The sequence below is a fragment of the Nomia melanderi genome, chromosome 3 (assembly GCF_051020985.1).
Source record: "Nomia melanderi isolate GNS246 chromosome 3, iyNomMela1, whole genome shotgun sequence".
Classification (NCBI taxonomy): Eukaryota; Metazoa; Arthropoda; class Insecta; order Hymenoptera; family Halictidae; genus Nomia; species Nomia melanderi.
The window spans coordinates 15,560,142-15,574,655 of NC_135001.1; the positions used below are offsets into that span (position 1 = coordinate 15,560,142).

General features: G+C 33.1%; 1 protein-coding gene across 1 annotated transcript in view; it reads right to left on the reverse strand.

Annotated features, from left to right (window-relative positions):
• Nucleotides 1-14,514, reverse strand: part of LOC116429435 (uncharacterized) — a 217,128-nt gene that overhangs the window by 35,894 nt on the left and 166,720 nt on the right. Inside the window, exons 17-21 of the mRNA XM_076365293.1 lie at nucleotides 13,720-13,859; nucleotides 11,926-12,028; nucleotides 10,631-10,656; nucleotides 6,265-6,339; nucleotides 5,290-5,476 (exon numbers count right to left, since the gene is read on the reverse strand). Of these exons, the coding sequence (XP_076221408.1) occupies nucleotides 5,290-5,476; nucleotides 6,265-6,339; nucleotides 10,631-10,656; nucleotides 11,926-12,028; nucleotides 13,720-13,859 (531 nt within the window). The remainder of the gene's footprint in view (nucleotides 1-5,289; nucleotides 5,477-6,264; nucleotides 6,340-10,630; nucleotides 10,657-11,925; nucleotides 12,029-13,719; nucleotides 13,860-14,514) is intronic.

Genomic DNA, 14,514 nt, shown 5'->3' on the forward strand with positions numbered 1-14,514 from the left:
ACTTTGGGGGTAGGAGTGACTATTAAGAATCTGCACGTCGGACTGCTAGCTATGTTTAGAGTTCGTCAGATGTACAAGATGTTTACAAGTAAACTCAGTTAGAACGCTAACGGAGCATTTCGGTATGCATAATTGTTATTTTAAGACAGCGGTGATGATGAACACGTTTTCAGATGACGCAGACATGATATGATGTCATGATGGAAACGTTGAAGGTGGAATTAACAAGAGTGATGGGAATAGAAATAATCGTAATATCGATAATAATAGTAATAATAATAGTTATTACGAATATACAGAGTGTTCAGTGGGGTAGGATGTAACAAGTTGTAAGAATTAAATAAAGTTTATTAAAGAAAATACTTTGTTCCATCAGATAACATGCAACCATATTGACGAATAGCAAATTAACATTGGAAATGAGATGGACATAGACGAAGACTGACCAATCAGACTCGAGTTCGCCAATTTCGCCATCAAGAGATCTTCTAACTTTACTCTGCGTTGCATATGAAGAAAGTTCGGAGACGACGGAAAATGAGATAAGAAGAAATGAAAACTGACAAATTTACAAGATAATTTTAGTGAAGGGAAAGTTGAACGCTGGTCGTCTGCGTTTCGTCAATCAGTGTCCTTTTAATCTTTCGTGCTCTTATATCGAGCGTGACTCGACATCAGTTTTATTCATAGGTGTGCTTCTTTGCCAAGATATTTTTAAAATAATTACGATATTTCATTTGAAATGCATTTTAGAAAATAGATAGTTTGTAGAGAGCGATGTAAACGATTCTTCTTACTAATAATATTGAAAACGACATAATAATATAATCTGTTTTCAATATTATTAGTAAGAAGAATCGTTTACATTGCTCTCTACAAACTATCTATTTTCTAAAATGCATTTCAAATGAAATATCGTAATAATACAAAGTTATCGAGGAAAAAACACAAAAGAAATTCGGAGTATAAAGAGTTAAGGGAAAGCGTTCCGAGTCTTGAGGCGCAATAAACAGAACAACAGCTACGCTGATAGGAGAGAGTCTTCTGGCTAAACAGTGCCAGTGGCTCAAGCGAATAACATCAAATTAAAAGAAGTAATATTCAAATCCTGTTTATACCATCCCATTATTCAGCCCACAAAATTCTGTCTTACAAATTTAGACCTATATACCACCTATTATTTACACTTCTTCACGTGTACAGCGTAGAACAGTGCCCTTTTGAATACCACGATTGCACACACAAACGTCGATCGGCGCGATCCACTTGAATGGTTGGACGTGATTAAAAGCGACGCTTCAAATCAGTCTAAAAGCATCTACAGATTATGATACATGTTGCTAATACATGCAGCGACACCAGGTTTCATGAAACCTGCATTAAATTCAATGGCTGTGCACATTATGACACATATTGCTGATACATTGAAACTTTGTTTCATAAGGAATACACTCTGCGAATGCACAGAGGTATTTACATGCACCTGGAAAACATATATTCTATCATTCGAGCGTATTTTGTTTCGCGACGCGACGCATACTGGACATCATCATCTTTTCACTCCTGTATCAGTTACTAATTGCATTCATACTGCTTCACTAGTCCACACATTCGGTTGAAGCATGTATCAGAAACACGGATCATAATATGTAGAAGCTTTGGCGATATTTTATGAAATCCTACGAATCTTCTAAATAATATATATTTATTCTCATATCAAAAAATATTAAAATTATGTAGTATCCAGGATTTAGAGACCCCGAACAAAAAATTAGGGCCACCATTGAGTGAATTGATTTGAGAGAATCAGTAATGAATCAGCAATCTGGTTCCTGTCTAGTCGTTTCCTCGTATTAATTTCTTATAACCCAGGCTTAGTTTCTTTGCTTAACTCTTCGTCGTAATCTTTTGCATTCCAGAGGCGCCGCTCGGACGCCAATTGATTTGGCACACTAAAATTGTCAAGTTTGATATTTAATACTCCCTACGTTCGAAAATATGGTATACATTTTGATTTTTTTCTAGTCTGAAAATACTATTATGTTAATAAAAATATTATTATGAATAATATGACATTATTTTAGTAAAACATGGAATAATACAAAAAGTTTCCATTTAACGAGGACGTGGTTGACACCATATCTTCTATGGAACATGATAATATTGTTTGTAATCATCCTTCACGACAAAGTTTTGCCTTATCAATGTGCGGAATTTTTTACTCCAACAGTTTTTGGAGTAAACCATTACGCTGGTCAAATGACCAGTTTTAAAATTCTGAGTTTTCTTTTGTTCATTTAATTTTATATCAATTCCTATATTGTCTGATTAATTGGTTTTTCAATTTTCATCCTTCCTTTTATTTCTGTTTTCACTAACAACAATTTATCATCTAAGTTGATTATCTATATTTTATAACCAGTTATTTGACGAGTTACGGTAGAAAAAGCGCCGGTATGGTTAATGTTAAGTGTCAGTCGCTTTGATTTGGAACGTCTTCCCTGCAATTCAACACAATCACGTCGTTACCCGCTTCATTGGTGTTATTTCTTTTTATATTTTCGCATAACAGTGAAACTATAGAGAGTGTTAGAAATTTGACATATGAATTTATTTAATTAATGCGTATATGTTCAGTGTGGATTTCGTTTTGCTTATTATAATAAGTTATGAATTCCTGGATGGTTGTTATAATGGATGTTATAATACATTTATATGACGAAGCGATCTGGCAACTTGTTAATGACGTTTATAATTTGTTCCATTTAAAATACATTATTTGTTCCAGCTTGTATATACCTCAATTAAATAATCCGACATTGAGTTTCCAAATAAATCTCTTTTATATAAAATATGGGGTTGCCGTTGTCACGAATCGTTGGTAATGAATGTGTCAAGGGAGCTGATAATTTCAATTCTCGTTGCTATGAATGTAAACGGATAAACATACACAGTGAAGATTAAAAGTAAACTGTTAAACGCATTGGAAACATTTTCTTCTATACGTTTATGGATTTATTTGCCGTACTTCGAGATTTCCATTAAATTAATAGCTACGAACACGGAGTTCTGAGCTTTATCAATAAAGCATCAACCGTTTAAGTGTTTCATTTATTTTTAGAAGTGCGCAGATATGTGGTTATTTATTTTGAAGCCATGACTACTATAGTCGACAAAAACAGACTAAATGTTGAACAAATTAAAATAAATTATAACGAAACGAGAAACTTTTTATTGAATCTCTAAGAAAATTTATATTTTTATTGTTTTAACATTCATTAATATTATTTATAGAATTTAAAATGTGATTAATTCATAAACAAACAAATAATCAGTATTTCAAATTAAAAACATTTTTAAATAAAAAAACAGCGACAAACGCGAAGCGACATTTTCTAAACTGATAATATTTTCACCAGTATGTGCTATTCAATTACACAAGAATTAATCGATACCGAAAACAAAACAACGAAAGTCCTCCGTTGGCCCCGTACTGTTCGAGAAACCAAAATTTCGTCAAATTGTACGCCAAGCATATGCAATCGTTAATTTAATACACAACGATAACGCGACGCAACGAGCCGTATACTTAGTGCTAATGTGTATCAGGAGGCATAGAGAAAAAATGGGTCTTTCCTTGTGTGTTTATAGTTTTGATTGGTTACGTGTGACCGTATTGACGAACAGCAAATTGGCATTGAAATGAAGACAGATCAAAACTAATCAATCGAAATCGCATCCTCCAATCTAGCCATCAAGTGATCTCCCAACTTTAGTGAAGGAAGCATTTGCAGAATTATAGATAGCATCTACGTCAGCAGAAGCAAGTGCAAACTTGACCCAATTTTAGTGACACTAAAATCTTGGGTCCATTTGACTTTCTCGCTCTGATTTTCACATTAAAACGCTCACCAAATATACAAAAGTAAAATTTGTCACGCTGTCGCGACGACAACTCTAGTGCTCTAATGACAATTAGCTTCTCGACACCTAGATACTGGCGCTGCACTGTGCTATGGCTCACTAATTTATTCCTTCGCCCTACCCGTCCAATAGTCCCGTTGGTCTTTGGACGCCGCTATGTCGGAGGTTCTAAGCTCTGAAATTTTCTACATAACGATTCTGTTCTAAGAACCAGAGATATTCTACCTAAAGTATATGGCAGCTGTATGAGACATATTCCACGTAAGCTGGCAGCTTCGCCTCTGGTTGCGAAGTGTCCTTTCTTCCGAGGAAGACACAGACTAAGAGGTAGCATAAGTATAACTAATATGGAATAGCGCTTAATTTTCAATACTAGAATATTTTGTAAAATAAGTAATAAATATATTATATGTGTATCATATATTTAACTCAATATATCAATTTAATATGGTATGGAAAGATAATATACAATATAATGTAATTTAGTATATGTAATATATTTATATCATAGATTTAACTTACTACATCATTATAGGGGTTTACAAAACACCTAGGTATTACATATTTCGTACCTTTTCAACGTTTCTGAATTATTCGTTTCTGACTTTTCTTATATTTTTTACAATGATTTTGGGAGACTTAATTTTTCACGTTTTAACGTCGGTTTCATTGGAGAAATCATATATATCTTTATTCTTAGCAACCTTTTCAACTTAGGTGTTTCATATTAAATATTCTTACCCTACTTCTCTCGTTTAATGATATCGGGGACTTTTGACTTACCTTGCTCGCCCGAGAATCGTTATTAAATCCCGAGTAGCAGGATCTTTTACCGTAATTTCAAGCTATGTATTTATTCACTAAAAGCGATTCCTGTGCAGGAGTCGCAAATGTTGCGCGAAATTATTGTCCACTAACGATGCTTCATTATCAGCCTGTAATACGCATGAGATTCAACTTGATAGGTGAAAAACAAGATGCTATAGAATCTCGATTATCCGATGTAACTAGACGACTGACAGCTGAGGTGAATAAGGAAGAAATATTTCGAAGTATGTTTCTAACATTAAATCAATTAGCCCTTTGTCCTACTTTTTGTTTTACAGTTGCGCTCGGTAGGACTACTTTATCGTTAATAATTTAGTAGAAACAGACAAGAATTTGATACTTATTCTGTGTCTATGTTTATTCTGAAGGTTAAAAATTGATAATACACAAGCAATATTTTATCTGTATGAAAAACGAATAAATTAATGACACATATTACATTAATTTATTGTTACAAAAATATATAACGTTTATAAAAATTCTCGCATATATGCAGCATGTGAAGAGCAAAGAATGTAGAGATGTGGAGGTACTTACAGTCACTAGGAGGATATAGGCTAGGTAGCGGGAGATGTCCTTGGCTTCCATGAATTGGATGAACTTCGTGATAAGCCGCTCTCACGTCTTGGTACCCGTTCTGCCTCTGCCCCCGATAATTTTGAAGTGCGTACGCTCCGGAGAAGATCCTCGTGTATCTGAGATAGCATCCACTCGGTATCTGCAACTGAAAATCGGATTAGACCATACAGATGGTCCCTTCCGGTTCCTCTTCAATGTTTAAATGCAAAATGTTGCTCTTTGACAACATATCTTCTCTTATTTGTACTTAGACTATTATTATACGTATCCCCATAAAAATAACAACTGCTTAAAAAATAATTATATGCATATTTTGTCTTTTATCTACACGGTGCAGTTACATCGTGGTGATGGTGGAAAGAGATGGCCCAATTTAAAAAAAAAAAAAACTACGTAGGTTGCTGCAGACGTTTCGGGAATCTGTCGACTCGAGGGTTTATGTTACTTTCGTAAAGCTTTATGTTTTTAAGGTTAGAGAGTACCAATACGACACAATTGAGACCATTAGTTTAAATTTATTTCCGAATTTTCTCTTTGTTTTCCGAAACTTTTACAGCAGCTCGCGTATTAAATCATAAATGTTGTTGGTATATCTAACAAAACAAAATATATTTATGAAAATAAATTACACATATGCAGAATAATTGTATAGGCTTCTGTGCAGGATTAAGTATACCACTCAAAACAATTGAAAATATAGGTATTTGACAATTTAAATGAGCCTGGGCCATCCTACGTGGAATTATCGTTACCAGATTTGACAAAATAATTCTTTTTTAAATAAAAAAATTGTACAAAGTGATTAAAAATTTTCAACATTTGTTTTCTAATGTTTTTCAACGTGTTAGGTAAATATTTTCAATATTAGAAAGTATAATATTTTTTTTAATTCTGAATTTAGGGTTTAATTTGTGGTACAAGAAGCTGACTTACTGCGTAAACGGTGGATGGTATCGGCTGTGGTGGTCTACCGGGACACATCAGTATCCTTCTTCTGTAATATCGCGCCTAGATCATAAAACAAGATTAAGTGGGACTCTGATTAGATCTTGGAGATCGCAAACCTGGCTAGTTCCACTTGGATAATAACATTTGAACTGAGACACGGATAAATATAATTGATGCACAAATTGGTCGTTGTCGAGAAGACATTATTCAAAATTTATATGAAATTCAGAAGGCATAGGTTAAGAAGCTTCTCGATAGAAAAAACAAATTAAATCGAGACTCTTTAGATTACTATTCTACATAGTACATATTTTACATAATAGATAAATACAGAATAGGTATACATGGGATACGGAATTCAATCAGACCAAGTAACAATTTTCTATTTAATTTTTACATAATTGAGGGAATTTTAGAAACTTGTGTTAACGTAAATATAATCAGAAGAAAAATTGATTAAAAATCTGGTATCTCTCCCCCCAAATTTATAATTGAATTTGATTTAAAAACTTTGTCACTCACATTCGCATTTAGATAAATTCCTGGATAATGTTTTTAATAGTTTATCCGTATCCGTACGTGGACGAACATATTTAAATATTTAGATGCAATGAAAGAAATTGGATCAAATAAATCACTAATGGGGGGACAATCCGATTAAAATCTTGAACGTAAATATTTTTGGTAGATGATAGAAATAAGGAATTAAAATAATTCTATTATTACTGAAATATTAATTTTAATTTACTGTGATACGAATAAAGTCTGTCAATGTGACAATGCATCGAGCGGTGTATATCTATTAATTACTTGGAAATATGAATACTGATATCAATATTTTAAATGTTATTACTTTGTTATTCGTAATAATAAGCGAATGGTAAAAATTGTGCAATTACACACGTATTATATAAATTTTTAAAAGCAGTTGTTTCGAAACAAAACCTTTCTTTAGAAATATTAAATTTAATATAAAGGAATTGGAGTTAGTGTCTAAACTAGTCAGTAGAAATTAAATGTTGTTTCTACAATTCTTTAGTATTTTCATTACTTTTATTACTTTTGATGTTACTTTCGAGAATACTACAATAGAAATTGTGCAGGTGTAAAGGAGAGAACTCGTATGAACGTTAGTTAACGTGAACTGTGCCAAAAGCATCCACGTAATTGATTAATCCGATGATGCACCAATTACGCCCTACTAACGATTCGGCTATTGTGCATGCAGATAATCAAGTATTTAATTAATAGGCATTCGAACAGTCGCTGAGCGGTTAATTGATTTTCCATTGATAGCGATGCTGCTGCGTTAGTGAAACAATCTCGTAGTTTTCGATTGATTAAATTGCTAAACAGTCATTATCACATCTTATTTATATAGTCGGATTATCAACTGAATAGTTTCCAACTTACGCGTTTATAGACACATTTTAATACTTTATGTCTTGTATAGACATCCTCATCTTTTACTTCTATCTTCATTTAAGATATTTCTAAATTGTTTAAATAATACGTAGCTATGTTAAGTATAAATATGTTCCTTTTTCCAATTACTGAAATTTATATGAATTTAATGGCAATGTAAATTTAATTTAATTTAAATAAATAAAAAATAAAATTCTGAGAATATTTCAATCATAATAGTACTTTCAGATCTCGAAGAATAAAAAGACGAGAATTACATTTAACATTTCTACTTCGGAGAATTTCAGCTAAGTAAATATAATATGAAAATACAATATATTGGTATTTTGGAGAAAAAATGAGAATCCGTCATTTGGATGGATGTGGTAGTTTTAGTGTTAAATAATGAATAATAGAAGATAATACTTAATCTGATTTTAAAGGAATTGAGTTATATGTATGTTTGTTAAATTCTCTTTGAAATCTTCACCACGAGTCTGCTACGATATCATAAAGCAAGGAGTTGAAGGAGCAATATTACGGTAAGAGGTATATCAAGTGCTCGTTGTTATGGAGGATCATTGGCAGCACCTCCTGTTCCACGAAATTATTTTCTTTTCTCAATCAGAAATAAAGTTTGCGTTTTAATTTTCTTCGATGGTTTCTGTACGAACAAGGTACTGCTTTATAACATAAGACAATTAGGTTCTATCGCAGACTTCTACTTTTCAGAATAAATCAAAGAATGTTTGAAGAAATTAGCGTGCGAAAGTTCTCTCGCTAGCTTGGAAGATCGTTTAAGAATATTTAAATGTTTACAGTGTTATAAGACTATGTGTTGCCTGTATTATTTGAGAGATTATATAGGTTTGTTTTTGACAAAGAATTTAAAGAGCTTTATGCTTAATAATTCTTAACAAAGAATTTAAAAAATTTACATTGATTTTTTCTGTAGAATTTCTCAGAAAGAAAATATTTTTAATTTCTCCAGAAACGAGTATTTAAAATAGTAGATTTATAAGTGGCTTTCGGGTGAGAGCCCTGTCCAATAGGAATTTGTTTCCAACGTTTCACCATCATTGTAGATGGCTTTATTAGGGGCTGAAGACACTGATACTGGTGTGTGTCTAGGAAAACTGTATTTATATAGGTACCTGGTTCATGTTCCGGATCAGTAGTCACCAGTAGTTTTTAATTGTTCAGCTGACCATTTACCAAAAGACAGTCTTCTCAGACATACACCAGTATCAGCATGTCTTCAACCCCTGATGAAACCAGCTACAATGATGGCGAAGCGTTGGGGACAAATTCCTATTGGACACTATTGGATACATTATGAATGTAATAATAATAATATAATAATAATAGTAATAATAATAATATTCCAGACTCTGAAAGCATTAAAGCTTCTATTAGAATAGCAGACTTTACTCCTGAATTTTCAATTAAGTGTATAACCTATACAAGAATCACCAAATGATTACATATTAAGACAAAGAATCTTTTCTACTAACGATAAGAATCTATCAATGTACTCAATGATGATTACATCTATATTAATAGATAATATTATATCATATACGAAGAAACATTTTTCACATAGAAATGTTTACTGTACAAATCCTTATGCTCCTCACTACAAATTCGTGTAAAGCATTTTTAAAAATCGAGATCAACGATAAAAAGGTCTTTAAGCCAATAGAAAAGGATCTTTTCTCGCTTCTACAAGCCGGAGCAGTTACATCCATTACAAGAACGTTTCGTTTTTATCTATTTTCCTTTTCATTTTTAAATCGAAGCACAGCCATAAAGTTGTCTGTCAGCACGTGCTGCTACGGGAATCCTCACACATAAATCGCGTGATGAACTAAATAAGCGTGGGAAACGTTTCGAAAGTTTCTCGGCGAGCTTTCCAACATGCAACACCATTTCCGGAAGCTTTTAGAATTTTTCTCGCTGGATGCAGAAAGATAGAAAAGTGCAAAGATCTCGTGACATGTTAGGGATTTCCGAATCGCATGAAGGGCGCTTGTATCCGTCACTGTCGAATTATGCAGTGGCAAAGAATTTAGACACGCCATTTATGAAAACTCCCTTCACCTTTTCGAGAATAATTTTTCCATCAAACATATATGTCATGTTAAGTTGAGGTAACATGAATGGAGTAATGCTTTTCAATTTAATTTTCTGAGAGACGAAGCGTAAAATAATATTTTTTGAACTCGTGAAAAACAATGGTTCAACATATTTATATAATTATATGATACTAAATAAGTCATTTGTGTTCTGAATTATGCGATTCTTATTGTCGATTGTTATTTTTATTTTAAATATCTACTCCATTTTAAAGTTTAAATAGCACATTTAACAAATATAAATATTTTCTACAATTACTGAGGACAATCAATTTGTCTAATGGTACTTTAATATAAAATAAATTAAATTAAATTGAGTTAAATTAAATTAAATTCAATTAACATTTCTTAAATTAAATTTAGTTCAATTCAATTGAATAAAGTTTAGTTCAATTAAACATATTTAAGTATCTAACCATATTTGTTTCATAGCAGTGCTGTAATGAAAAATATTTCAGATACTTTAAAATGCTTTGGTGGCATACAGAGATTGAGGTAATTAATTATTCAACAGCGTAACAGTAACTCAGTAATATTTTCAGTCGCGGATGTATTGAAAAGAGAACAAAACTTGTAAGGTAGTTCTTGAAACAGCAAATTCAACGATAATTGGGATTCTATTACAACGACGTGCAGGACATAACATTGAATCTTCTTAGTGGTTGGTAAAAAAGAAATGGTGTCGAGGATACCGTGAAACGAATAGGACAAAATTATGTTTCCGAATGGAAGAGGAACCAGCCAGGATTTCATCTTTTTACAAAAGTAATTCCAACTGCCAGAAACTCGGCCAGCGACTTTTTTCAGCTCACCTCGGAATCCCGACGATGCTCGGATTCTGAAAATATACCGAACACCAGATAAGTTCAATTAATCATTTTCTATAGCATCCAATCGATGTTATCGAAACGACGTTCGGCCAGACTAAATGACAGAATAATCATTTTCTGTGCAATATGTTGCACGTTAATGAATTTTCTCAAATACGTGACCAAAATTAGAAAACGGAAGTTTTCAATTCCCCATAATGGTTAATTTCAATTAATTAAAAGTATCGGGCACTGTTCATGACTTATTTATATGGAGACGTATTTGGTGAGATTTAGTGTAACTTTTATTGTAACTCGCACACGAGCAATCGAATTTAATACTTTCGTACAAGAAATCTGTATAATATCGGCAATTGTAAAATATAAATTTGAAGTGAGTAATTATCACTGATTTGAAAAGGTTAATGTTACGTATCAAGGTGGTAAAAGATATAGAATTTTTTTTATTAGATCAATTATTATTGTTGTTGTTTCATAGGTTATTAGATATTTTGTGAATCTTTGAAAATTCATTGATTTTTATGTGAAAGAATAAAGTGGAATTAACATTGCAAATTATTGTTGCAATATATTCATACTGGATCTATAACAGATGGTGATGGTACGAAATAATAACATGTAGTTTGTATCATAGTTTAAACTTCTAACTAATTGTTTTTGATTTAGTTAAAATTGCCCGAAGGAAATCAAATTATAAACTTTCACTAGGAATCTGCAACTGTAATTGAAAAGTCATTAATGAATTTTATATTTCAAAATATCTTTCAAACGAAATCACAAGAAATTAATATATACATATTCATAAAGAACTTCTACTATTTTAAACACCAACTGCAACAAAAGTCAAATATTTCAATTGCTATACCTTTCTCATAAATTCTTTAAAACAAGGACGAACATTCGAAAAATTGTTTTGAACTATTAGTCTTATAACAATCGGTTGTCTGAAATGAAGAACTTTCCAGTAGAGAAGTCTCAAATGGAAAAGAGCAGAAAAATGAAATGCTTTGAAAGTTATCAGAAATAAAAAGACTTGACTTCACGTCAGTGATCACGAATATAATTATTGTATTAAGATATTGATATAAGTAGTTCATTAAGAAATGTTCAATATGTTTGAAATAATAGTTAAACCTGCCCTCTAGACGTCACTGTGTCGCGTCGTATTGAACGTTTAGCAATTTCCTCGGTAAGAATATTCGATGGACGTCGTTTCTCGATATCATCGATCACTGGACATACGACTTCAGGCCTCCCTCAGCATTACATAAATTTACCTCGCACGTGTATCGAGAAATGGCATTCGGCTCGATTTCCGGCTGCATCGGAAGCGATGTAGCGTACGTTGTGAATGCCGGGGTACATCAGTTGTCCGGGTTCCTGTGTGGAATACAGGCGAGTTAACTTTCGACAGCCGCGGAACTGAATCCTCCTTTGAGATTGAAATAGGAACGTTCCGCGTCCATGATAACACGGCGCACAGGATTATTATCTAAAGTGCGAGCACCGCGATGAGTTCCGTTCTCGTAACGGCAGACCGGCAGCTTATCGGTCGATAACTTTGCTTTCCTGACCACCCACAATTTCTCCAACTGAATTCCAAATTAACCGTCCGATTCTCCCGTTGGGTTGCGTCGATTAAATTCCCCTCGTTTTTTATCTCTTTCCGCCTTGCTTTTTCTACTCCCCTGCCTTATAATTTCAGAACTTTACGCCTGAATGCGGAAATTATACCGCCCTCGATCCAAAATGTCGGAGACGCTTTAATTGGAATAATCGAGCATCATTCAACGTGACGGATAAACAATTCTTTACCTATCGGAAGTGCGTTAATAACATTTTTTAGTCTGTGTTTGTGACGACTGTAATTATATTTTTTGGATGATAATCTTAAATGAAATTATCAAAAGTAGCAAAGTGGCAAATTATGAATTAATTTTGTTAGTCAACCAGACTGTTTCAGTTCTGATATTGAAAACTAAATATTATTTTAAAAAAGTATCCTACTCTACATCGTCAACGTTAAGAAATGTATTGATAATTTTTTTGGGTTACCTTCTAACAGATTTTGTTCTATAATAGTAATAATAATAAATTTTTGTATACAATGAAGCCTTTAGATTTCAATCAACAATTATGTCACATTATAAGGAAAATATAAGCCTATACATTTCCTACTTTACCCAATGTATTTAATCTAAAAAATATTTTATCAAATTGCACAATTACTAAAATACTTTATCACGTGTACAGCTACTAAAAATTTAAACACAAGAATTCGTTAGATGAATTTTTATACACGGAAAAATGTAATGGTCTACGATTAGAAATATCGTTCTTTAAAGTACCAATAAATACCTTTAACCGTAATTACTTCCTCTGTTAAACCTTGTTTCGCGTATGAAAAGCATTGAAAACAGAGTATTTCAATGAACAGTAAAAACTACAAAGTAAGTACGTAAATAATAACAACGTAATTAATAACAATATAACAATAATCGTAAACATAATAAGATAACCAAAACAGTATCCCGTTTATTTCATCCTCTTATTCGTTCATAATCTCAGTACCTTCAAAAAATGCAAATACGTAAGCCAACGATAAAAATAGGTTAAAATGTATCGATACATGAAACTAGAATTAAAAGAAAGAAAGTGAGAAAAACGTGTAATCCTCTCTCGTTGTCCTCTATTTTCAGGTACCCTCCACCGTCGGCCAGTTACCGGTTCCGTGCTCCGGACATGATACGATAATTAATGAAGGATATCTTGGCCAAAGATAACCGCGAGATTGCCAAGTTCGATCGTTAGTAGGGAACTTTTAATAAACCTCTTGCACGAAAAAAAAAGGAGAGCAAGAAGAAAGGAGACCGGCCGTTTTAAGAGGCGCTGCGGCGGCATAAACGGATGGAGCAGCGCTGGCGAGGGTAGTTCGACAGTGAAATAAAGGGGCGGTTGCGAAAACGTCATCTTCTCGAGATAAACAGTCGAAATTTCATGGGGAAACGGAGACACGATGGCACACACCAACCCCGACGAGGATTACACTCGCAAACTCGATGTCTACTCACCCTCGTTTTGTAGACCCGCTCGACGCCGACGTTGTCGGTGAACGTTGGCTCCTGCCAGAATATTAAGCGATTTCGTTCGCCGGGGCTTAGACGCACTTCAAAGGACGTCGGACACGTCGAAACTTTCGGATTCTCGGTGTCTGGAAATGATAATATAATCAACTGTGATAGCACGCCAAACAAATTGCACCGTTGTCGAGACAAGGTCAGCGGACATTGTACAGCAGCGCAGGTGTCACACGGTGACGGTGAAAATTTGGTTGCGAATAACGGGAAAGAAGATGGGAATCAGGAATAATGTAACCTTTTATTGGGTTAAAATCAAGAAATTTGTCATTTGTTGTTCGACTTTATTTGTATTGCCCCGTATGGATGTTTCTCGATACTTCCCTAAAGTGTTAACCTGTACATATGAATATGAACTTAACCTTTAGGTACGGAAGTTTGAATGTTACCGGTTAATGTTAAACATTCTAGTTTGTAACAACTGATAAACAAATTTATCGTATTTATTGGTTTTTACTTATTTAAATATTTCTAATCAAACATAGGAACATTATATCTTTTATTTATTTTTTATCGAGAAATAGTATAAACTAATAAATTTGTTCACTGTTTCAATATTAAATCAATTTAAGCTGGATAATATTGGATATTATGAATATTAGAATGGCGCACAAAAGTTAAATAAAATTTTATGAAAGTTGCCGCTGTGTCTAGCTTCGAGTTTTCAAATATAAATTTGCACAGGTATTTTAGATAATTTTTCCTATATAAATAACAATACTTCCTATA